This window comes from Hippocampus bargibanti, linkage group LG08 (assembly GCF_051943395.1).
Source record: "Hippocampus bargibanti isolate YZ-2025 linkage group LG08, ASM5194339v1, whole genome shotgun sequence".
Lineage (NCBI taxonomy): Eukaryota > Metazoa > Chordata > Actinopteri > Syngnathiformes > Syngnathidae > Hippocampus > Hippocampus bargibanti.
In genome coordinates, this window is record NC_142741.1 from 849,881 (window position 1) to 872,464 (window position 22,584).

General features: G+C 41.3%; 3 protein-coding genes and 1 long non-coding RNA gene across 10 annotated transcripts in view; 1 reads left to right on the plus strand and 3 right to left on the minus strand.

The window, feature by feature from the left end:
- LOC148894213 (uncharacterized) overlaps window positions 1-5,729 on the minus strand; it is a 14,086-nt gene extending 8,357 nt beyond the window's left edge. The window contains exons 1-3 of one of the 2 annotated variants that reach the window (XR_016115902.1): window positions 5,589-5,729; window positions 5,410-5,531; window positions 2,602-2,707 (exon numbers count right to left, since the gene is read on the minus strand). This is a non-coding gene — a long non-coding RNA (uncharacterized LOC148894213). Of the gene's footprint in view, window positions 1-2,231; window positions 2,708-5,409; window positions 5,532-5,588 lie in introns of those variants that run through there. The other variant, XR_016115901.1, reaches the window with a different exon arrangement.
- The window catches only part of osbpl6 (oxysterol binding protein-like 6), a 27,622-nt gene extending 15,108 nt beyond the window's left edge, over window positions 1-12,514 (plus strand). For all 5 annotated transcript variants that reach the window (XM_089003527.1, XM_089003529.1, XM_089003528.1 and 2 more), the window contains 12 exons: window positions 216-323; window positions 1,546-1,677; window positions 2,131-2,218; window positions 2,803-3,056; window positions 3,959-4,096; window positions 4,442-4,505; window positions 4,592-4,670; window positions 5,454-5,598; window positions 5,666-5,810; window positions 6,743-6,869; window positions 6,964-7,086; window positions 7,924-12,514. In XM_089003527.1, the coding sequence (XP_088859653.1) occupies window positions 216-323; window positions 1,546-1,677; window positions 2,131-2,218; window positions 2,803-3,056; window positions 3,959-4,096; window positions 4,442-4,505; window positions 4,592-4,670; window positions 5,454-5,598; window positions 5,666-5,810; window positions 6,743-6,869; window positions 6,964-7,086; window positions 7,924-8,035 (1,515 nt within the window). In that variant the 3' untranslated portion in view covers window positions 8,036-12,514. The remainder of the gene's footprint in view (window positions 1-215; window positions 324-1,545; window positions 1,678-2,130; window positions 2,219-2,802; window positions 3,057-3,958; window positions 4,097-4,441; window positions 4,506-4,591; window positions 4,671-5,453; window positions 5,599-5,665; window positions 5,811-6,742; window positions 6,870-6,963; window positions 7,087-7,923) is intronic.
- Window positions 11,911-17,629, minus strand: prkra (protein kinase, interferon-inducible double stranded RNA dependent activator). Its single transcript, XM_089003532.1, has 8 exons — window positions 17,378-17,629; window positions 15,949-16,139; window positions 15,748-15,829; window positions 14,776-14,854; window positions 14,022-14,139; window positions 13,846-13,943; window positions 13,597-13,759; window positions 11,911-12,930 (listed from the first exon to the last, which is right to left on the minus strand). Exons 1-8 carry the CDS (start codon window positions 17,422-17,424, stop codon window positions 12,773-12,775), a joined length of 936 nt encoding a protein of 311 aa, XP_088859658.1. The 5' UTR covers window positions 17,425-17,629; the 3' UTR covers window positions 11,911-12,772.
- A 1,801-nt stretch (window positions 17,630-19,430) lies between these two features.
- Window positions 19,431-21,121, minus strand: LOC148894215 (protein FAM237A-like). 2 transcript variants are annotated; one of them, XM_089003230.1, is made up of 3 exons: window positions 21,002-21,121; window positions 20,565-20,919; window positions 19,431-19,567 (listed from the first exon to the last, which is right to left on the minus strand). In XM_089003230.1, exons 1-3 carry the CDS (start codon window positions 21,002-21,004, stop codon window positions 19,464-19,466), a joined length of 462 nt encoding a protein of 153 aa, XP_088859356.1. In that variant the 5' UTR covers window positions 21,005-21,121; the 3' UTR covers window positions 19,431-19,463. The 2 variants fall into 2 exon arrangements, with proteins under 2 accessions (XP_088859356.1, XP_088859357.1); XM_089003231.1 differs by lacking the exon at window positions 21,002-21,121 and having other exon boundaries at window positions 20,565-20,963.
- Between the last annotated feature and the right edge of the window lie 1,463 nt (window positions 21,122-22,584).

A 22,584-nucleotide genomic window follows, 5' to 3' on the forward strand; every position in this document is an offset into this window, starting at 1 on the left:
TTGTCGATTAGCTAGCTAGCTAGCTATCATGATCTATTTGAGTTATTCCCGGTTGAGTGAACGCTGGCGCATGTGGCTGCCGCTGCTCACCCACAGAAAAACTGATCCTGCGATGTGACAACATCGTCCAAAAGCGACACAAATTTCTAGGCAAAAGCTATTTTCTGTGCTCAGTTGGTCAATGAATGCTAAATAAACAATTTCCTTCTTCTAAGGCCGTGTCCCAAAATGCCGAGCTCCGATCCCGACTGAACCGCATCCACTCGGAGTCGGTCCTGTCGGAGCAAGTCGTCAGCGTCAATATCATTTCCACTTCTGATGAGGTAAGATGTTCATTACGCACGCAAGAATCGAACAAAAAAGGCATGGAAAATTCCACTAGACCCTCCGCAACCTGCACACCACCTTTTCCAGCGACTCCCCTCAGGCAGGCGCGACCGATCCAAATCCAGCAGACATTTAAACAGCTCTTCCCCCGTCGCCATCAATTCTCTAAACAGTAACACAAATATAGTGATACCTTGGCTTACGAACTTAACTGGTTCCCAGAAAGTATGTGTAAGGCGAAAAGTGTGTATTCCAAACATTAATTTCCTATAGGAAACCATTAAAATGAGAATAATCCGTTCCTAGGTCCCCATAAAACATAATTTTCAACTAAATAAGCCTTACACACTACACACAATATACCTTATTTTATGTATAATAAATGTGCTATGGAATTGTAATTAAAGAAGTAAACTGTACAGTATAATAAAGTCATTTTATTGACCTTTGTGATGGCCGTTGATGGCTTGATGGAATGGATAGCTTTTTGCATAAAGTGTAATGTCGTGATATTGCAACAGATGCAAGAAGACACACTAGAAACTTCATGAATAGCCTGTTCCCTTGCTTGTCTTTTGATTTCAAATATAACCGATTGCTTGTGCGGGTTATTTGTGGAGCCTGATTGATGGGCTATTTTAACCTTGCAGTCTACACTCTGCCTTTGAACTATCAATAAAATTGATAGTGTTTTTTTTCACTTTTGTTTTTTTTTTTGTTTCAAGCTCTGTCGTCTCCCTTTCGTGTGTGTTTCCGTTTCCGTAACCCCTCCCCCTGTTAGCTAAAGCGTTCGTAAGCCGAAGTATCACTGTATAACTGTATAGTGCCTTTTTGCAGTGTTTTAAGTATTTGTTTATCATGATACTAGTGCAGTGTGTTCTACCGGAGACAAATTCCTTGTGTGTTCTACATACTTGGCCAATTAAAGATGATTGTGATTCTCATTACGCCACTGACGCTAATGTGCTCATTTAAATCCCCCTGTATTGACGAAACAACATGGCGGCCCAGCGGTTGTATGATTGCTTTTCTGCCTTATTGATCAATGGCCTTAAAAGATTGATGGAGGTTCGCGGTTCTGTTTTAAGGCATCGTTATTCAATGCGGATGATTGTTATGGGGAAAAAATGACAAATTAACTTTGCCGTCAAATGGACTCGGGTAATAGAGTTAGCCTCGAATGTGGCATATCCTGTTTTGCATGTGCTGATTGTCAAGGTGGCAGAGCAGATGGGGATCCCGCTGACTCAGCAGGCCTCTAATGAGAGTCGACTCTCCGTGTCGGAATCGGTTTCAGAGTTCTTTGATGCCCAGGAAGTGCTCCTATCGGCCAGCTCGTCTGAAAATGAGGTAATTTCAGTCGTGGAGGCGGAGGTGGCGGGTCGGGTTAACTGCCAAGACGAATAATGAGGGTGGCCTGTGAGCTTAAAATGGCCGATTTGATAGAAACATCATCATCGTCGGGGAATTAACACAGGCTTTTTTTGTTATTTATGTTGTTCGGCTTCAATTTTGGATTTTATTTCTTTATTTTTATTTATAACATAGCGTTTATGGCTATTAGCTATCTATTAGCGGTCTAGCTGGCTGGCTAGCTATCTAGCTAAGTATTAGCTAGCTAGCTTTCGATCTATTTGAGTTATTTCCAGGTTGAGTGAATACTGGCACGTTGTGGCTGCCGCTTCTCACCCACAGAAAAAAACTTATCCAGTGACTGTAAATCGACCTTGAGAGTTTTGAAAGGCGCTTAGAAATGAAATATTATTATTCTAAATGCAAGCCTGTGCCTGCCCCCCCGAATAGGGCTCAGATGACGAATCCTACGTGAGCGATGTGAGCGATAACATCTCGGAGGACAACGCCAGCGTGACCGATAACGTCTCCAGACAAAGTAGGTCCACCTTCGTTCCTGACTATGAAAAAGGGGAAGCATGATCAAGTTTGAAAGAGCGCAATGACTCTATAGTAGACCCGGAAAATGAGAAGATCTGGACTTTATTCTTCAAAAGGCGACTTTCGTGGAAAGAAAATAGTTGCTTATGCTGAGTGACAGAGTAGCACGAGTCAAGTACTAGCTGGCGATGTATTTGCTATCTATCTGGCTTACCTAGCTAGCTAGCTATCAATTAAATATCTCGGGTTATATTTCCTCAATGGAATTGTCCATGTTCAATGTAAACACAATCTGAATCTGATCCAGATTGCATTTTCGTCTCATTTCGGGTTGTTTCCGACACACTCGCAAGCAAATTGAATGGAAAAGGTGATTTTTACCGTATCCTTGACGTGGTGGCGGTTCACTTGTCTGACTTCTGTGCAGGCTTCGTCCCGCTCGGCGACGGCGTGAATTTGAGTGCGGAAGTTGTCTGACCTTTCACCTCTGATTGGGGAGAAAAAAAGAGATATTATCACCTGTAAATATCACATTCAATAACATAGCGCTTTGTTTGTTTTTTGTTTTTGGTTTCTTCTCAGTGGCTAATGGAGACTTTGCCGGCTGCGCCTTCCGCAACGGTCGTCGCATCCGCCTACCGGCGCCGTGCCCCGACCTCGGCAACGTCAACCTGTGGAACATCTTACGCAACAACATCGGCAAGGACTTGTCCAAAGTGTCCATGCCCGTGGAGCTCAACGAGCCTCTCAATACGCTGCAGCGAATGTGTGAAGAGCTGGAATACAGCGAACTGCTGGACAAGGCCGCTGACACCCACGATCCTTTTCAACGCATGGTACCAATCACAACAAGTCTTGATTGAGAGTTTTCAAAAGCTAGATAGCTAATAGCTAATTAATATCTAGCCATCTAGATAGCTAGCTAGACAGATAGCAAATAGATAGCTAGCCAGATAGTCAGCTAATCAGTCAGCTAGCTAGATAGCCAGCCAGATAGTTGGATAGCTAACAGACAGCAACAAGATAGCTCTCTAGATAGCCAGCGAGCGAGCTAGATCGCTAATAATAACAATAATAATAATAATAATCATCCATTTCATTTCTAAGCGCCTTTCAAAACCCTCCAAGGTCACCTTATAGTCACAGGAGATTTTTTCTTCCGTGGGTGAGCAGCGGCAGTCACACGCGCCAGCGTTCACTCAACCCGAAAGCTAGCTAGATAATAGCTAGTTAATCGCAAGCCAACTAGATAGCTAGCCAGACAGATAGCGAATAGATAGCTAGCCAGATAACCAGCTAATTAGTCCGATAGCTAATAGACAGTAAATAGATAACTAGCTTGTCAGCTAGTTAGCTAGATAGCTAATAGACAGCAAATAGATAGCCAGATGGATAGCCAGCCAGATAGTTGGATAGCTAACAGACAGTAACGAGATAGCTATCTAGATAGCCAGCTAGATAGCCAGCGAGCGAGCTAGATTGCTAATAATAATAATAATAATAATAATAATAATAATAATAATCAGTCACACGCGCCAGCGTTCACTCAACCTGAAAGCTAGCTAGCTAATAGCTAGTTAATATCTAGCAATCGAGATAGCTAGCTAGACAGATAGTGAATAGCTAGCTAGCCAGATAACCAGGGGCGGACAGGATGCATCTATGCTTAATATCTTATTGATGAAGAATGTTGGTCCCTTTACATTCATGTCAGCGATGTTTGTTTGGCTTGTGGCAGGTTGTGGTTGCCGCCTTTGCCGTCTCGGGCTACTCCTCCACCTACTACCGAGCGGGAAGTAAGCCATTCAACCCACTCCTCGGAGAGACGTACGAATGTATAAGAGAAGACAAGGGCTTCTGTTTTTTCTCGGAACAGGTACACACTTTCAAAGTATACAGTGATACCTCAGTTTACCAACTTTTCGGTTTACGTATTGATGAAAAGTTTACCTTGGCATACAAACAATTTTTCGGGATACACACGGAGCGCCACAATGAGTGATGTGTCATTTGCGAACGAGTCCGTTCTCCTACCAAGAAAATGGCTGCCGACTGTTTTTGTCCTCTATTTCCCGCCCACAGTCTTCGGTTAAAAGCCACGTTAATTTTCGGGAGACACACTTTTTCATTCATTCTTTTTTTTTGCACATCGTCTGGCAGTGAATGAGTTAAAGACGACAAAGTCGACTTTTAACGTGTTTTTTTTTTCTTCTTCTCAAAGGTGAGCCACCATCCTCCCATTTCTGCTTGCCACTGCGAGTCCAAGAATTTCACCTTTTGGCAAGGTAGGCTGCAGCTCCGATTCGATTGGTCGGGGATATTCGGGATGGACGTTACCGCGACATCAACATTGCAATTTTTGTTTCAACAGATGTGAGATGGAAAAACAAATTCTGGGGGAAATCAATGGAGATTTTGCCCGTGGGGACAGTTAGCCTGATGATTCCCAGGTAGTCGCGCAACCGTTCTTACTTTTTTTTATCCAAATACAGTCAAAGCTTGGTTTTCCAATAGCTCCACCAATTCATTTTGTTTTCGATGTGATTTGCTTTGGTTGAACATTTATTTTATTAAACAATCAATGAGAAGGTTTCTTCAGCCGTCATCTGGACTTCTTTGAAGGTGTCGGATGTTTCTTATCCAAGAGGCTTCGTCAGCAAACTAAAATCTTTTGCTGGTAGTTTTGGCCCTATATATATATATATATATATATATATATATATATATATATATATATATATATATCCCTACTTCCCAGATGTGGCAGTGCCGGACTCTGCTATGATTGGTCCATGCTCTCAGGTTGGGGGGAGCAGAGGACTATTCCATGAGGCTACACTGATTACTTGTATTGTCCTGCCTGAGCAAGGTGTCTACGACTGGCCCGATTGCCCCATTTGATCTGGTATCACCTCATCAGCATAACTAATCTTATGTTGCCTAAGAACTCGGTTGTAGGAATGATCCAATTTGAACATGGCGATTTAGTGAAGGGTTTGCTGTTTTATGAAAATAGCTTCTTTTACTCCCCTTTCAAAGCATTAAAACAATGGCAGTGAATGAGTTAATTTATATCTGTCAATTCATTCATAAAGTGAAACTCAAAATGATTCATGGAGATTTATTCGATTAGCATAACGGGCCGCTCCCGACTGGTCTTGTCTGATGAATGCAAGATATTTTTCTTACCTTCCCGTGTCTTGGGTAGACATATCCCGACTTTTGTGTTGAAGGTTCGGAGATCACTTCGAATGGAACAAAGTCACCACGTGTGTCCACAACATCCTGAGCGGCCGCCGCTGGATCGAACACTACGGCGAGATCACCATCAGAAACACAAAAAGCAGCGCTTGCCTTTGCAAACTCACCTTCGTCAAGGTCACCGCAGGTTTCATCGGGGGTTCCGACACCTCTGTGGGACTCTTACGTGATGTTCTTCCTTCAGGGGAACTACTGGAGTTCGAACGTGAACGAGATTCAAGGATTTGTGATGGACCAAGAAGGGAAAGTGATCCACAGGCTTTTTGGAAAATGGCACGAGGGGCTTTACTGCGGCGTGCCTCCTTCTGCTAAATGTATCTGGAGACCAGGTAGGTAGGACCATGGCGTGGCGTCAATATCTTCCCAACCCAACCGTAATAGGTCTGTGGAAGATCTCAGTCGTGTACGAAGGGTCCATCCATCGATGAAAAGGTACATCATCATAATAATCCATTTCATTTCTAAGCGCCTTTCAAAACTCTCAAGGTCACTTTACAGTCACAGGATCGGTTTTTCTGCGGGTGAGAAGCGGAAGCCACATGCGCCAGCATTCACTCAACCCGGAAGTAACTCAAATAGATAGAAAGCTAGCTAGCTAGCCAATAGATAGCTATATAGTGAATAGATAGCCAGCTTGATAGCTATATAGTTCATCCATAGCTAGCTAGATAGCCAGCCAGCCAGCTAGATAGCTAATAGATAGCCAGCTACACAGTTAGCTAACTAGCTAGATAGCCATATCGCTAATAAATAGCCAGCTAGCTAATAATAATAATAATGCATTTCATTTCTAAGCGCTAGCAAATATATTGCCAGCTATGTAGCAAGCTGATAGAAAATGGATAGCAAATAGATAGCTATCTTAGTAGCTAGACAGATCGCTAATAGAAAGCAAATAGATAGCAAAAGGATAGCCAGCTAGATAGCTAGCTCATAGATAGCAAATGGATAGCAAATAGATAGCCAGAGAGCAAATAGATATCCAGCTCGCTAGATAGCAAATGTGTAGCAAATAGCCAGCTACATAGCTAGCTAATAGATAGTAAATAGATAGGACTCCAGCCAAGCGGCACAGTCCGAAGTCTCACATCTCCTATCCCACGTAAATCCGCTTCAATTCCAAGCCGCGACAGCCGTGAAAATGCTGCCCATTCATGGCGCAATAAACCATTTTTGAACCACTGCAATGTTCAGTGGCCATTCCTTGCCAATTCTTTGCCGCAGGGCTCTGTCCCCATCCCGCTCTCTTTTCTCTTGCCAGGCTCCATGCCCACAGACTCCGAGCTCTACTACGGCTTCAGCAGATTCGCCACCGAACTCAACGAGCTTTGTCCCGAGCTAAAAGACGTCCTACCGCGAACGGATGCGCGATTCAGACCCGATCAGAGGTTGACGCCAACGCCATCAAACGCAAATTCCAACAGCAACGCGAGTAAACGTCAACGTGCTCGCTCGCTCTCTCTCTCTCTTTGCTCGCAACAGGCACTTAGAAGAAGGCAATTTGGAGCTGGCCGCCTCCGAGAAGCAACGAATAGAAGACTTACAAAGGACAAGGAGGAAGTGGAATGAAGAAAATCATGTCAAACAGGAGCCTCGCTTCTTCAAGTAAGATAACAGATAAGACACTAAAGGCCTGTTCATTGGCCTTCTTACTGTTAATCATTTGCACAACAGCCCTCCATGTCCTTTTGTCCTTCATTCAAATTCTTTGTTCAGCCTAACTTAAAGGACAAGCGACACCAATTTTTTGGAGGGTTTCCTAACTGACATCAGAAAAACGTTTGATAGCATCGAAAATAGCCAAAACACGCAGGTTGATATTTTTAGTCAAATGGAAAACACCAAGAAAAATGACTTCAAGTGGCCCAAAACTGCCACAAAATGTTATGAATATGATTCAAATAGTTCCGAAGAGGAAAGCATAAATGTTTGCTATCGATTAAAGGAGTCCTTCCGTATCAATTCGAGCCGTCTGGACTCCAATGTAGCGCCCAGAAAATACACAAGATGGCGCACAAGCTCCATTGGAAATGGGCTGATTTGCCCGCTGGGAATTTTGGTCCACTTACACCTTCTTTATGCGTGTCACCGCAATTGAAAAAAAACGATTCACCATGGCGTTATTTTTGTGTTTTCCTTCAAATTTCGCCATCAACATGGTGTTTTCAGACCAAAAAAAGTACCCAAAACGCATTGTGTGTCGCTTTGTCGGTCAAGGGGCGTTCCCTCCGTGACGTCACTTCGGCATCGCCATCAACTGGAAAACAAGACTTCCCAAATATTCAGCGCGAGTCTTGAAACGTCAAATGTAGCTACCTGCGCTGGAATCTTTGTCAAATGCGCACAGTAGAAGTCATTTTACAAATGATGGACGCAACTTATGTGTCGGTTGTCCTTTAAATTTTCCAATCCTCCATGACCCTTTTTTTTTTTTTGCGACAGGAAAGTGGTTGACGCCAATCACAGGGAACGATGGCTCTCTAACAACCTGTACTGGGAGCTACGGAAAAACCCCGGATTTATCAACATGGAGTCCACAGTGAGCTTGTGGTAGCGCACATCACATCATCCCCGTCGCTCGCCCACTTTGCATTCAGCATCTGCTGACTGGACACTGAAAACAGGAAGGTGACCTTCATCATGCTTGCGAAGGTCGCCTCCATCTTTTCTCAGCTACTCTTAACGACTCCCGAGTCGGCCTTAAACGCGGACGCCCGTCCGTCGTTACTTAGCGACGACCACATGCATGCTTAGAGAGCTTTTCACTGGCAAACGGCCATATTTATTACATCATTTAACGTTGCAGGAAAAAAAAAAAGAGTATTTTTATATCTCAGTCGTACAGGAGTGGTCCATCGATGAAAAGGTTTCTTCAGCCATCGTCTGTACAAATTTCAAGGGGTCGGATGTTTCGCTCCTCATCCGAAAAGCTTAGTCAGCGAACTAAAGTTGCGCCGGTAACTCTGGCCATATACATCTCCCTAATAATAATAATAATAATAATTAATAATAATACATTTAATTTACAAGTGCCTTTCTGAACACTCAAGGACACTTTACAATTAAAAGAACAATACAAAGAACAATAAAACCATAAATAAAATGATAAATAATAAAATAGTAAAAAAAATAATAATAAAATAATAACATAATAAACTAATGAAATATAATAAAATAATAAAATAATTAAAAAAAATAACAATTAAAATAATACAATAATAAAATAATTATGAAATATCATAATAAAATAATAACATAACATAATAAAATAATTAAAATAATAAAATAAAATACTAAAATAATATCATAATAAAATAATAACAATAAAATAATACAATAATAAAATAATAAAATACTATCATAATAACATAATAACATAAAAAAAAAACAATAATATAATTACAAAATTAATAAAATAATAAAATAATCTTTTCCTTCAGGGGTCGCCACAGCGAATCAATGTCCTCCATCTATCCCGGTTTTGTGCATCCTAATAAATATATATAATAAAATAATGGACAGAGATGGTAATGTCAGACCTCTGCGGTAACAACCTCAGAAGTCTGTTATAAGCACGGTCTAAATTAAACCTCAAACCACTATGGCGATTTACTGAAGGGTTTACGAAGCTTTTCGGATGAGTAACGAAACGTCCGACACCTTCAAAGAAGTATATGCAGGTGACGGTTGAAGAAAGATTTTTCATCGAGTATTTTTTGATACAATATCTCAGCAGATTGGATTTATTTTTTGCCTTTTACTACGGTTTGCGATTGGTCAAACCACACAGATGAGTGCACACATCCCATTTCGCAGCAGCCGGCATAGTAATGATCACGTTCAATGATCGACGGTTCAGTACTAAGTGGATTCACTCTCAGAACTTGTTGACCACCCACTCCCACTCCCACTCCCTCATGTCGTACTCTAACTACCTGCGCACAAGCCATTCCGTCCATAGCTTCCTTTGCGACGCTGCAGAGAGAGCACCTCTAACACAGGCAAATTGTAATATTGGCTGTTTCATTCTTTTCAATGAGGTCCGTTTTAACGTATTCAGTCAGCACTTTTTAAGAAAATATATTCGAGTTCAGTACAACAAATACAACAAAATAAAATGATATGACAGGTAGGCATTTTTTCCCCTCATTTTGCTAGCTTACGGTGGGCTAATTTTTTTGCGGTATGTATCACGTGACCTAGAAAAGCGTTTTGACATGCGTCAAGAGGAAGTCCGAGACGGATGTAAAATGGTCATTTTTCAAAATAAAACATCGTTCGGACTCAGATAATTAATAAAACGGAAATGATGTCAATTATTGATTCTTTCTGCGCGGCCCGGTAACAAATGACCCACGGTCCGCGGCCCGGGGGTTGGGGACCTCTGTTCTACTTGATTCATTGACAATAGATATTAATTTCGACACCCCGCAAAAAAAAAAAAAAAAAAGCTTGGTTAACTGTCAATAATGTATTTATTCAAAGCTGAATAATAGGTTAATTTATTGTTAATGGATATTCGTTTTGCCATTTCTCTCTGAAAATCAATTAAAAAGCCAAATATTAAAATGCCAAATACATAAATATATACATTTTCAACCTGATATAACAATAGTCTATTTATTTATTTATTTGACTAAAGCCATCCTGAGTGTGCCGTTTTCTATCGCCAACCACTAAAGCAACACACTTAAAAAATAATTGAGACTCCTGCACACAGTGAAACTGTGGCTAAATTTGGAGTATTGCAACTCAAAATGTTGACCAAAGATGTCCCAAAAAAAACGCAAGATGCCCACGATCACATTTGATTAAAAAAAAGACTTTGTGTCATTATATTGTTAAGTACATGATGTTCAGGCAGCTACTTCTTCAACCCCGAGACAACAGTGCCACCTGCTGCTCATTCAAGGAAAAGGCCGCTCAACACTATACAGTACAGTCATCCCCCGCTACATCGCGGTTCAGTGCATCGTAGATTTTTTGGGCTGTAGCTTGATTGGTTCCAAGTGCTCATGTCGACAATGACAGCATGATAAGAGAGAGAGAGAGAGATTGGTTTTGTATGAAGAGCATCTCCACTTTGCGTTTTTAAAACTAAAAAAGTGGAAAGCTAGCGAGATAGCTAGCTGTATAGATACATGGGTTGTTATCTAGCTAACTAGTCAGAAAATGGATGGATGAATGGATAGATAGGTTGCTAGCTAGCTAACTAGAGAGAGAGGTTGGATTTGTATGAAAAAAGCATCCCCCACTTTGCGTATTTTCACCTATCACTGGAGCTAAATAAAAATGTGGATAGCTAGCGAGATAGCTAGCTAGCTAGCTATATAGATACATAGGTTGTTATGTAGCTAACTAGCCAGAAAAAAAGGATGGATGGATGGATAGATCAGGTTGCTAGCTAACTAACTAGCGAGAGAGAGAGAGCGAGAGCGAGAGAGAGAGAGAGAGAGAGAGAGAGAGAGAGAGAGAGAGAGAGAGAGAGAGAGAGAGAGAGAGAGAGAGAGAGAGGCTGGGCTCCGGTGAACCATTAACCGCGAGAAACGGGGTATTACTGTATTTCCAAGATGCTTGGTAATTAACCATCAAAACTGATACGGCTACAACGGCTCTATTATTGGCTTTTTGTTTGTTTTCACACTATCGCTGACAGACAAAAGAAATTCAGTCAGTCTTCACTTTTGCTTCTCATGTCTCCACAACAAGTATTCTATTTCACTTGCTGTGCCTTAACGCATATCCAAAAAAAGATGACACACATCCACCGCTGTAAATGAAAAAAAACAAATGGTAGCACTCTCACCCATCCACATCTGCGTAGTGATCATAAAGCCAAAGGGGACAACCTGCGTTCTTGCCAAACACGTCAAGAAATTAAATGTACGCACACAAAACAAAGCTCTCTTGCTAATGCTAGCGTACAACATCAAGACATTGTAAATATAGCAGGGCTGGAAACCTGAAAACGACTCCATCTATCCAGCCATTTTCTGTAGCATTGGAACCGATCTCAGCTGACTTGTATGTTTTTGACACACAGGATGTTCCTTTAAAATAAAATTACAAAAAAAAAATATATATATATATATACATACACACACACACACACACACATCCAACTATTGTTCCACCTGCATGTATAGCCTGTCAATGATTGTTGCGGACGCCTCACGGTAAGGTTCTGTTCTTGTTCTGTCGGGACCCCCCCACCCCGATGGTACCTTCTTGATCAAGTGCAATTGAAATTAAAGTACATATCGATCCATCAACACTGTACACTGCTGCTGAATAGTGCTTGGATTAAATAATAATAATGAAAGCAGACCTTCAGTGTGTCACACAATTTGATCTGTGTGCGTGTGTGTGTGCGTGAGTGTGTGTGTGTGTGTGTGTGTGCAAAAAAAAAATCTCATGGTGACGTGACAATTAGTGGATGAGAGTCATTTTATTTTCTGACTTGATATAGTATAGATGGTTGTGGTGGAGTGTGGGGGAAACATTTTGTCAACGCGCACGCACACTGTGAAATTGAGATTGAATGAACAGACAGACGAGGAAAGAGTGTTCACTGCGCTCAAAATGCTTCTTTGTACAATAAATGTCAAAGTTTGTTAGTTTCAGGATTGACCACTCGATTGACACACGTATTTATGGATTGTGCTACTGTTATATATCATACGTAAAGCGTACAGATGACAGGATGACAGACATGGTTATGTGGCGGCCATATTGGAAGGGGCGAGAGTCTCAGGAGAGTTAATGGACAGCTTGGACATTAGCCATGGCTATGTGGCGGCCATATTGGAAGGGTCGAGAGTCTCAGGGAAAGTTAAGGGAAAGCTTGAACATTAGCTCAGGATTGCCGGAGCCAAACCACTCAAAAGGAGCATGTCATATTCACGTGTATCATTGTTTAAGGTAGGGAGCTCTCATAGTATGTGTACAAATATCCCGAACCGGCTTTGGTACAGTGTACATACTTTTTTTTTTCCTTTTCTGTCAAGTCCTTCGCTATGGAACAAAAAGAAAAGCATGGTAGCATTTCATCTCATGAGTGACCAATAAGGTTTGTTTGCATGAACTTCAAAACTTGGATTCAAACGTGTATATTGATTTAGAATACCTTGGAACTTTATCAGCTGTTTTAGGTCACAGGAAAAAGTACGTTGGGAGAACCGCGCCACCCTGGATCAGTCCATTAAATTAGTTTCAACCACAAACAAAGTCATGAACGTTAGATGTTGTCCATCCAGTTGTGCTTTCTATGTCAAAATGTACCTTCCCGTTTTTACTTGGTGGACGCCATGATCTTGATGTACTGGAGAGCGCTGTGCGCGGCGGCGTTGTGCGCGTTGCTACGGGAGATGCCCATCCCGTGGCACACGGTGACGGGGGAGGTGGACAACTCAACCAGGCACTGGTACTGCCCATTCGCCGTCAACTCATCTGCAAAGCACAAGCGCGGGTTTCCGTGAGAACGCTGCAGTTTGCGGCTGAATCGGAGAGCTCAGTTGCCATGGAAACAAACGGGTGGCTCCCTTTCTTGTTTCTGATTTATAAAGTGGTGGGACAAAAAAAAATACAAAATGACTGCGACATTGAGCAAAACAGCTGGAAGATATTTTCTCTTCAACAGATAAAATATTTGGGTGGGGTAAAATATATAAACACCTGACGGAATTCTCAATGGGCATTTGTACAACTACAGGATTTGTAAAACTAGGAACGCTGCGTATATATTTTGAAGTAAAAGAAACAAAACATTAACTCATTCACTGCCATTCGCGAATCAATTTCGAGGAATTGAAAAGCATGCCGTGGAGCGCCATTCCCAAATTTGTTTGGGTTTTTCTTGCAGTGGGTGCCAATAAAGCACTGGTCAGACCTCTGGAAATGATTTTTCCCTTCCACAAGGGGGCAGCGTTTGCCTTTAGTCCATGTTAAGCGCTTTGTTACAGATTCAGCTGTTGTTAAAGTGCTATATAATAATAATAATAATAATAATACATTTCATTTATAATCGCCTTTCAAAACTCTCAAGGATATTTTCTAGTCGCGATTGGAGGGATCCAAATGAGATGAGAACGTTGTGCATCCTATCCAAACACATACCGATGTCCAAGTAGGTGGTGTCGAAATTCTGCTCCTTGGAAAGGTCAGCCATCAGCTGAATGTAGTCCGTGTTTGGAATACTCAAAGGGTTCCTCCTCAGGAAGGAGATCTTTTCGGACGACGAGCTCTTCACTTTCTCGAAATGCACCCTGGACTTCGGCGTCTGTGAGATGTGAGTCACACGGGAAAAGAAGTCACAAGGAGCTCCAGCTAGCGTGAACTTAGACGTGAGACTTGAGGCGTCCGCACCCATGTGATTTCTGAGGAGGACCCTGACAGACTCTGAAGTTTGGCCACCATCTTCTCAGCGGCTGCTTTCTTTGCTGCTTTTTTGGACTTTGCGGTAGCTGCTCGGTCAAAGGATGAACAACTATGAAGACGTCTGGTCACCAGGGATGATTTTGACACAAACAAGGTGGTCCTACCCGTCTCCGAAAGGGACTCCATTGCACAGCTTATGGTGTATTCTCGCCTGTGTGGCGGGCCGCTCTCCATTAGCATCGTGTACTCGGGAAGACGCCAGCCTCTCTTCCAGCACAGCTCCTACCGGAAAGAAGAAGAAAAAAAAAACTGCATGTCATCAACAGCGGAAAATCAGCTTAGCTTCATGCTAACAGACAATGCAAACGGCATTCACATGCTATTTGTTAGCATCAAGAGTTGTCGCTATTTCGGATTGGATGAGCCTTTATTCGTCCCGCAGCAGAGAAATGTACAGTTCATAGCAGCAACGTGATGAAAGGAAGAAGAAAGGAAAGAAAGAAGTAGAAAAACAAAATACAGGAGCTGCCGTAAAGGTAGCCAGGCTTGCGGCGCCATCTTGAAGTCAAAACAACAACAAAAATAACAAATAACGTGACACAACACAAAAGCCACAGACAGTCATTCAATCTTAAGCACTTCCTGCACCCTCTTTGTAGCATGAAGCAGTTCTAGATAAAGGAAGAGATGAACAAGGCATCCTTTTCACCAGTGGATCATGGAAGTCAGGAAATGTGCACATCTACGACAAGCTAAATGTTGTAAACAAACACGAAGCTGGAGCCATCCATTGACGAAAAGAGATGATCTCACATCTCCTGTCCCACATAAATCCGCTTCAATTCCAAGCCGCGACAGTTCCATATACACGCATGGTTATTGTAAATGCAAATGTATTATTGTTATTATCATCATTACCTGCAGTGTGCCCACGGCGTTGGGGTGGCCGTTTGATTCTGCTACAACGCCATTACTGTCGGGCTTCGCTGGGAGGCTCCTTTAGAAAGGACAAAAACCCCTTTTGTCATTCTATATATTTATTAACAGGCACTTTCCCCGTTATTTTCTACAGGATCGACTGGGTTGGAATTACCGTATTTTCTGCACTATAAGGCGCGCCTAAAAGAAAAGATTGTTTCAAAAGCTGATCCTGCGCCTCATTGTGCGGGTGGATCGCCGTAGTCGGGCTCGTACTCGCAGTACCAACCAGGTCGGTTTTCCGACAATCGCTACCTAGCTGGCTATCCATTTGCTATCTATTAGCTATCTGGCTAGCTAGCTAGCTATGTTGATGGCTATTTATTACCTATATGCCTATCTAGCTAGTGAGCTAAATGTCGAGCTGGCTATCTATTAGCTATCTGTTAGCTAGATGGCTAGCTTTCTATCTATTTAAGTTACTTCCGGGTTGAGTGAATGCTGGCGCATGTAGCTGCCGCTTCTCACCCGCAGAAAAAAACGATTCTGTGACTGTAAAGTGAGTTTGAGAGTTTTGAAAGGTGCTTAGAAATGAAATTTATTATTATTATTATTATTATTAGTAGTAGTAGTATTATTATTATTATTATTGTTGTATTTGCTGTATTTTGTTATTATTATTATTATTATTATTATTATTATTGTTGTATTTGTTGTTGTGTTATTATTATGATGATTATTATTATTGTTGTATTTGTTGTATTTGTTGTTGTATTATTATTATGATTATTATTATTATTATAATGCGGCGCGCCTTATGTATGGAAAGCGTTTGAAATAATGTCATTCATTGAAGGTTCCCCTTATAATGCGGTGCAGGTTATGGATGGAAAATGTTTCGATTTGTTAAAAGTACGCCTTATATTCCAGAAAATACAGTACGTACTTCAAGCACATATTGTGTGTACTCACACGGCTGCCGTGTGCACCTGAAGGATACGCAGTGCATCTTCAGCAGCCAGATGTTTGGCTGCCTTTTTAGTGGGACCTTCACCTGGAAACCACATCAGATACATTCATTGTCACAATATGATAGTGTGTGTGTGTGTGTGTGTTAATAATAATTAAAAATAAAGCTAATGGGCCTGTGTTTGATATAAACCAAGCTGCAACCTTTGCAGCAGACGTCTCCAACAGTCACAGTGAACACGAAGCTTGACTGGTGGGCTTCTCCTTTAGCTTTCTCCAGCACGTAAGTGGGGATTTTGCCATGCTTGATGCCATATTCATTCAGCATCTGGATTGGGGTCTTGCCAGGAGGGGTCTTGCTGGCCCCCGCCGCCGGGACTGCATCTTTATTCGGGCTGAGCGAGGTCACACATTAGCGTTAAATGTTATCACTGACAGACAACTGGGAATGTATTATTTGTCTTATGTCGTCAAGTTTTAGGCTATTATTTTTATAATGCTACCATTAAATCCAAATGTTATATTTTAATAGGAATGTCACGGCACGTGTAAAATTGATGTTACGTATAATAAATGCCAACGCTGACATCAATTTTTCACGACAATATCCCACTTAAATTTTAAGGCCTTCTGTGTCGCTATCTCAATAAAGTGTCCTTGGGTCACGATGTACATCCGATTGTGGACTCGTGACGGGAATTCCGGCTCTTTTCTGAGAGCCGATTCTTTTAGCTCAGCTCACTAAAAAGATCCGGCTCTTATGGCTCCTCAGTTTTTTTTGTTGCTTAAATTAACTTACTACCAAAAATAATGTAAAATTATGTGAAAAACGAATTACTCATCTAAAAAAATACACTATATCAATTATTTTTATTTATATGGCTTGATTTATATGTGAACAGAGAGCATCCGCTAACTTTCACTTTCCCTGTGGTTACTCTGGTCTGATGATCAGCTGTCACTAATTTGCTTTTCATATTAATAATGCTATGATACCAACTAGTAAAAATTACCATAATTGAATCATAATAACAGCATAATGTGATAACATTTGTCCACCTGTCTACCCTGACGTCCCCCCTTAGTCTCGCTGCTGCGTGGGTCTATAATTCTCCCTTCCTTCCTCTACCACGGACATCGACCAATCACGTGCGGCTTTAACCGAAGACTGGGGGATAGAGGATAAAAAAAAATGGCTCCCTTTTCCGGCTCCTTGTTTGGAACCGGCTCTCTTCATTCCCTTCAGAGATCCGGCTCGTTCGCGAACGACACATCACTATTGTGTACGAAATGTGCACGCGACGTAAATGATCGTGAATCCATACGAAAGCTGTCGTTGTCAAGTATTTGAACGATGAACAATTTTTGGCCAACAATGAAATGAAATACTGAATTTGAAAAAAATAACCTAGTAGCCTATTTTGTCGAGGCGTTGTAACCTCAAAGTGTCGTTGCAAACCGGGGAGACCCATCGTTAGCTTTGCTAATTTTCAAGCTAGGCTAGCCATGATAACTTTCGTTTTGTATAAGCGACGTCCGGTTGGGTTGATAACAACACTTGATGATATGCCTCAAACTGGACCTCGTTTTAAGGTTAAAAGCAACCCAGATGAGATCTGCCATCTGGACTTACCTTAAATCGGTGGACGTGACCGCAGCCTGGTACATTTCCTGAGACATGTTCGCGTTTTTTGCCGTCTCAAAGCGTTCGTATTAGCTGGGTATTTGGTGAAGAATTATCAAAAACGATGAAGATATTTGGATCTTAGTGTTTAAAATAGATTAACTTGGAACGTATGTGTTAAAAAGTCTTCATTGTGGCTCGTAAGAGTTAAAGACAAGCAAGGGGGTATGTGACCGTATGTCTTAACAACATCCGGGCGGGTGGGGGGTCACCGGATGTGGCGTCATATAGTTGTGTTTGCCGACACAATTGTGCGGAAAAAGTAGTAAAAAGCGCTTCTTGTTTTCATTTTTGCGTTTCAGTTTGACAAATAATAATAATCTGTAGATGGCTAAAATAATCACATGCAAAATAAATGTTGAAGTACTGGTTCAAATCCGACACTTTAAATGTACAAAGTACAAACAAAAATAGACAAAATAAAAGTAGACTCCACTCAAAAACTTTCATCGTCAAAGTAGCAAAAATGGTTTACAGTATTTTCAATATTTTTTTATAATACAAGATTTTGAACTATCAAAACAGATTATTATAATTGAAAAACTGGTTTAAGGATTAAATCAGAAGCCAACTCAACCATTTTCTTGGCAATAAACCATTAGTCTAAAGTAAACACTGCATATCGATTCATATTTATTTGTGGAGTAAAAAGTAAAAAGCAACAAAAATCACCCATTTTTATCTATCTCAGTCAGTGGGAATTTGGATCAACTGAAAATAAAATCACGGATGCTCAGGTAACTACTGGTAACTAACAATCATGGATATCTGTTTTCCCCGTTCAAGTAGCATCAGGAAAGAGTGCCACTTGCAGTTTCCGTCAAAAAAATGGTCAATTTAGGAATCTGGACTTGGAGTAATGTCTTGAAATGTGTTGAGGTCTCCAACATTATTAATCCAGCTTTTGTGGTGGTAGGTAAACTCGTGTTGAGGCTCAATGTTGAAAAGTAGGTCATGCAAAAATACCTCATAGTTAAAGGACAACCGACATCATTTTTTTTTGTTTCCTAACTGACATCAGAAAAACGTTTTATAGCATCTAAAATACCCAAAACACTGAGGCAGATATTTTAGTCAAATGCAAAACACCAATAAAAATGACTTAAAGTGTCCAAAAACTGCAAAAAAAATGAAACAGGAAGTGGCCAGATTCAGAAGGTCCCGCCCCCTTGTTCGTGGTGTCACCCCAAGACGTCTTGGAATCAAAACAATGGCTTCAGATTGGGAGAGATGATTTCTTGTTCCTCATCCAGTAATGAATGTGATTCAAATAATTTGAAGAGGAAAGCATACATGTTTACAATCGATTAAAGAATTGATTATTCCGTGTCATTTTGAGGTATCTGGGGGCAGGAAATATAGCACCAAAAAGAGGCAGAACTCCTTACACGGAGCTTTGTCATTTTCAGACCAAAAAAAGTACAGCAAAATGTATTGACGTGATGAAAGGACGCTACAATGTGTCCTTTTTCGGTCAGGGGCGTTCCTTCAGTGACGTGACGACTCGTCACCAACTCAAAAACAAGACTTCCGTAATATTCAGTGCGAGTCTTAAAAGGTAAAATATAGCTATATGCGGTGGAATCTTTGTCAAATACGCTCAGTCAAAGTCATTTGAAGACATTTTACAAATTATGGACACAACTTGTCCAGAGACGTCGGTTGTCCTTTAATAGGTACGTAATTTGCTGCCATTTGGGGATGTATCTCAATCATTTTGCACAACTAGAAACTGAAATTTAGACCCATACTTCCTTGTGTGACATGATTTTGATATTTGACTTCCTGATGATTGCTAAAACATTTTGTTGACACATTTTAGTGGTCATGATGCCCCGGTGTGTCTTTCAACACACGTAGAAAAACCTTTTCATTTTGAGGGAAAAAAGTAAGCTTCACAACATAGCAAGTATTGCATCATCAAGCTAATTGCTCTCTTTGAATGAGAAGCCTACAATTGCTATTGATTACTGTTAAGACAGAAAAGGCAAAAAAAAAGCAACATACTGTAAGTGGAGTTTTATTGGTGTGTGTTTCAAGTCGCTTTGCTCTTGGTGGTTTGGATGTGATCTTTGCGTCTCACTCGGAAACTGAGCCACAAACTGCAGTTTGCGCCTGAGCTGTTGAACTTGAACAACTCTAGAAGGGACACACACACACACACACACACACACACACACACACACACACACACACACACACACACACACACACACACACACACACACACACACACACACACACACACACACACACACACACACACACACACACACACACACACACACACACAAAACAAAACAAAACACACAGGTTAAAGAAAAGTAAAAGTGGCATTAAAAATATAATATAGAATTTTGAATGAGAAAGATAATGGTGGAGATGCATTCACAGTTGGACAATGAAAATGTGTTGAGTTATGAGTATTTCATGTGAAAATGTATCCTTTTAAAACACTTTAAAGGTGTAAAAAAAAACTTAAAATCAACATATTAAATATATTTCCTGGCATTTTTAAAAGATTAAACAGTTTAGCATGTATTCCAGTCTCTTTTTAGCCAATTGTGAGTTTCCAGTCATTCAAAAAACAGCCTTTTTAGTGTGTGTGCATCCATATCTTATTAGACATACTGTATGTAATCTTTATTTTATTTTGATGAATTATGCCAAAATAAGCTAAAAAGCAATATCATTTTAAAATCAATTCTTCTTATTTTTATAGGGTATAATTTTTTAAATAAAAATGACAACCTAGGCTGAAAGTATATTGTCAGAGAGGTAATCATTCAACAATTTGTTTACCATAATGGTTCCGGTGTATTAAAGTAAATAAAACACAGCGTAATAACGGGCGGGGGGGAAATACACTAGGTGACTAAAATATAAATCGAAACTAAGCGTTAGTTGTTATTTTAAAGTATGACGAGTGTCACGGTGCCATTTTAATGGCGGCGTGTTTATCGCCGGTTGTAAAAGAGGGACGACAAAAGTTCGACCAAAAAAAAAAAAACGCATAAAAAACGACGCGTGTTCTTTATTTTGTCGACTAAAAAGAAATAAGAATGAAATAAGTTGAGGCTTTGCGTTGGCGAAAACGTTGGCTACTACTATAAACACCGAGACGACGTCAACTCACTGTCCGTGCTGAGGGAACGGACGCTGGTCACGCGTCTCCGTCCGAGGCCGTGACTCCTGGACATGACGCAGTCCAGGTAGATCTCCCAGAAGACCCTCGCCAGATCCCAAAAGAGGCGCTTATGCTTGCCGTTGTCCGACGCCCGCAGGACCTCCATCAGGTCCCAGAAGGCCACCGCGGTGTCGGCCACTCTGGGCGAGCGCATGTCCAGGAGGCGAACCGACGCCGAGTCCCAACACTGCGGGTCAGCGCGGGGAACCGTCAGGGGGTCCACCTGCCGAGGGTCCGCCTGGCCGTGCGAGGGCACCGCGCACACGCCGCTCAGAACCAACACCGTGGCCGCCAGCGGGGTCATCTACGGTTTGGGGCGAGCGAGCGAGCGAGCGACCATTGGCCTGCGAGAACTTCACAGCATTCAACGCAAATGGATCACTTACCATGAAAAGTGTCGATGGAGAATCTGACGTCACTGGATTGTCCTTTAACAAGCACTACTCAATTAACTTAGTTGTTACCTTGACGGGCTTTCAACTAAATCTATGGATGTGAGCAAGCACGTCGTCATAGAAGAAAATGAAGAAGCAATTTATTTATCTCCTGAGAAGCTGCTATATAGTCAACATGTCTGAAGGGGAGGGGGAAAAAGGCAGATTGTATATGCTTGCAGGGGTTTTAAACGTGTTTTCAATACACGCTTTTTAAAGTTTAAACTAATATTTACACTAGAAACATTGGAGACACTTTTCTACAAATGAAAAATAATATTTGTACCAAATTTCTGTGTTGTCAGTTCATTTGTCTCCTCAAATTGTATATCGGGTGCACATTCAAGGAGAAAACTTCCAATATCAAACGGCATCTTGGACTGCATCATTGAGATTTGGAATTTTCTGTACAAATATAAGCAGAATTCAAAGTATATTGTTAAATAATCATTTTGCCAGCAGTGTACCGCATTTTCTGGTGTATAAGGCGCACCGGGGTATAATAATAAGGCGCACCCCCAATGGGCTAGGTAGCTAGCTAATAGATAGCAAATGTTTAGCCAGCTAGGTAGCTAGCTAACAGATAGCAAATGGATAGCCAGTCAGGTAGCTAGCTAATAGATAGCAAATTAATAGCCAGCTAGGTAGCTAGCTAATAGATAGCAAATAGATACCAAATGGATAGCCAGCTAGGTAGCTAGGTAGATAGCAAATAGATAGCCAGCCAGGTAGCTAGCTAATAGATAGCAAATGAATAGCCAGCTAGGTAGCTAGCTAATTGATAGCAAATGGATACCAAATGGATAGCCAGCTAGGTAGCTAGCTAGATAGCAAATAGATAGTAAATGGATAGCCATATAGGTAGCTAGCTAATAGATAGCAAATGGATAGCCAGATAGGTAGCTAGCTAATAGATAGCAAATGGATAGCCAGCCAGGTAGCTAGCTAATAGATAGCAAATAGACAGCAAATGGATACCCAGCTAGGTAGCTAGCTAGATAGCAAATAGATAGCCAGCCAGGTAGCTAGCTAATACATAGAAAATATATATAGCAAATGGATAGCAAATAGATAGCCAGATAGGTAGCTAGCCAGATAGCAAATGGATAGCAAATAGATAGCAAAATGGCTGCTGACAGTAGTTGGAAGACCTGTTGTGTCTTAATATGACTTGACATATAAGGCGCACCGAACGGCGTATAAGGCGCAGTGTAGTCTTTTGAAGAAAATCAAGGCCTTTGGGTGCGCCTTATACACCAGGAAATACGGTCATTGTTTGAAATGACTATTTGGGACTCAAACCTACAAAAGCTTGACCAACAATTAAAATTCTATTGAATCCCTTCCGGTTGTCCTTCAAAGCGCTATTTCGGTGTGAATTTGAGCATACCGCCATTTGAGCATACCGCAATATGCGTAGTTGGTTACATGGTCCAAGTGTAAGATGAAAAGCGGAGACATGCGAGGAGTTCCATTTGCGGCTTTTACTGAAATGTCAGGAGAGAAGGTGTGACGTCAGCTGTGATTATCTTCAC

Coding starts and splice junctions, on each gene's coding strand:
- prkra (XM_089003532.1), bottom strand. CDS start 17,424: ATGTCTCAGGAAATGTACCAGGCTGCGGTCACGTCCACCGATTTAAG. Junction 13,760..13,845: donor CCTCCTCAGAAATCACATGG/GTGCGGACGCCT, acceptor CACATCTCACAG/ACGCCGAAGTCCAGGGTGCA. Junction 12,931..13,596: donor CACCACCTACTTGGACATCG/GTATGTGTTTGG, acceptor TGTGCTTTGCAG/ATGAGTTGACGGCGAATGGG.
- LOC148894215 (XM_089003230.1), bottom strand. Junction 19,568..20,564: donor CCGTTCCCTCAGCACGGACA/GTGAGTTGACGT, acceptor TGTCCCTTCTAG/AGTTGTTCAAGTTCAACAGC.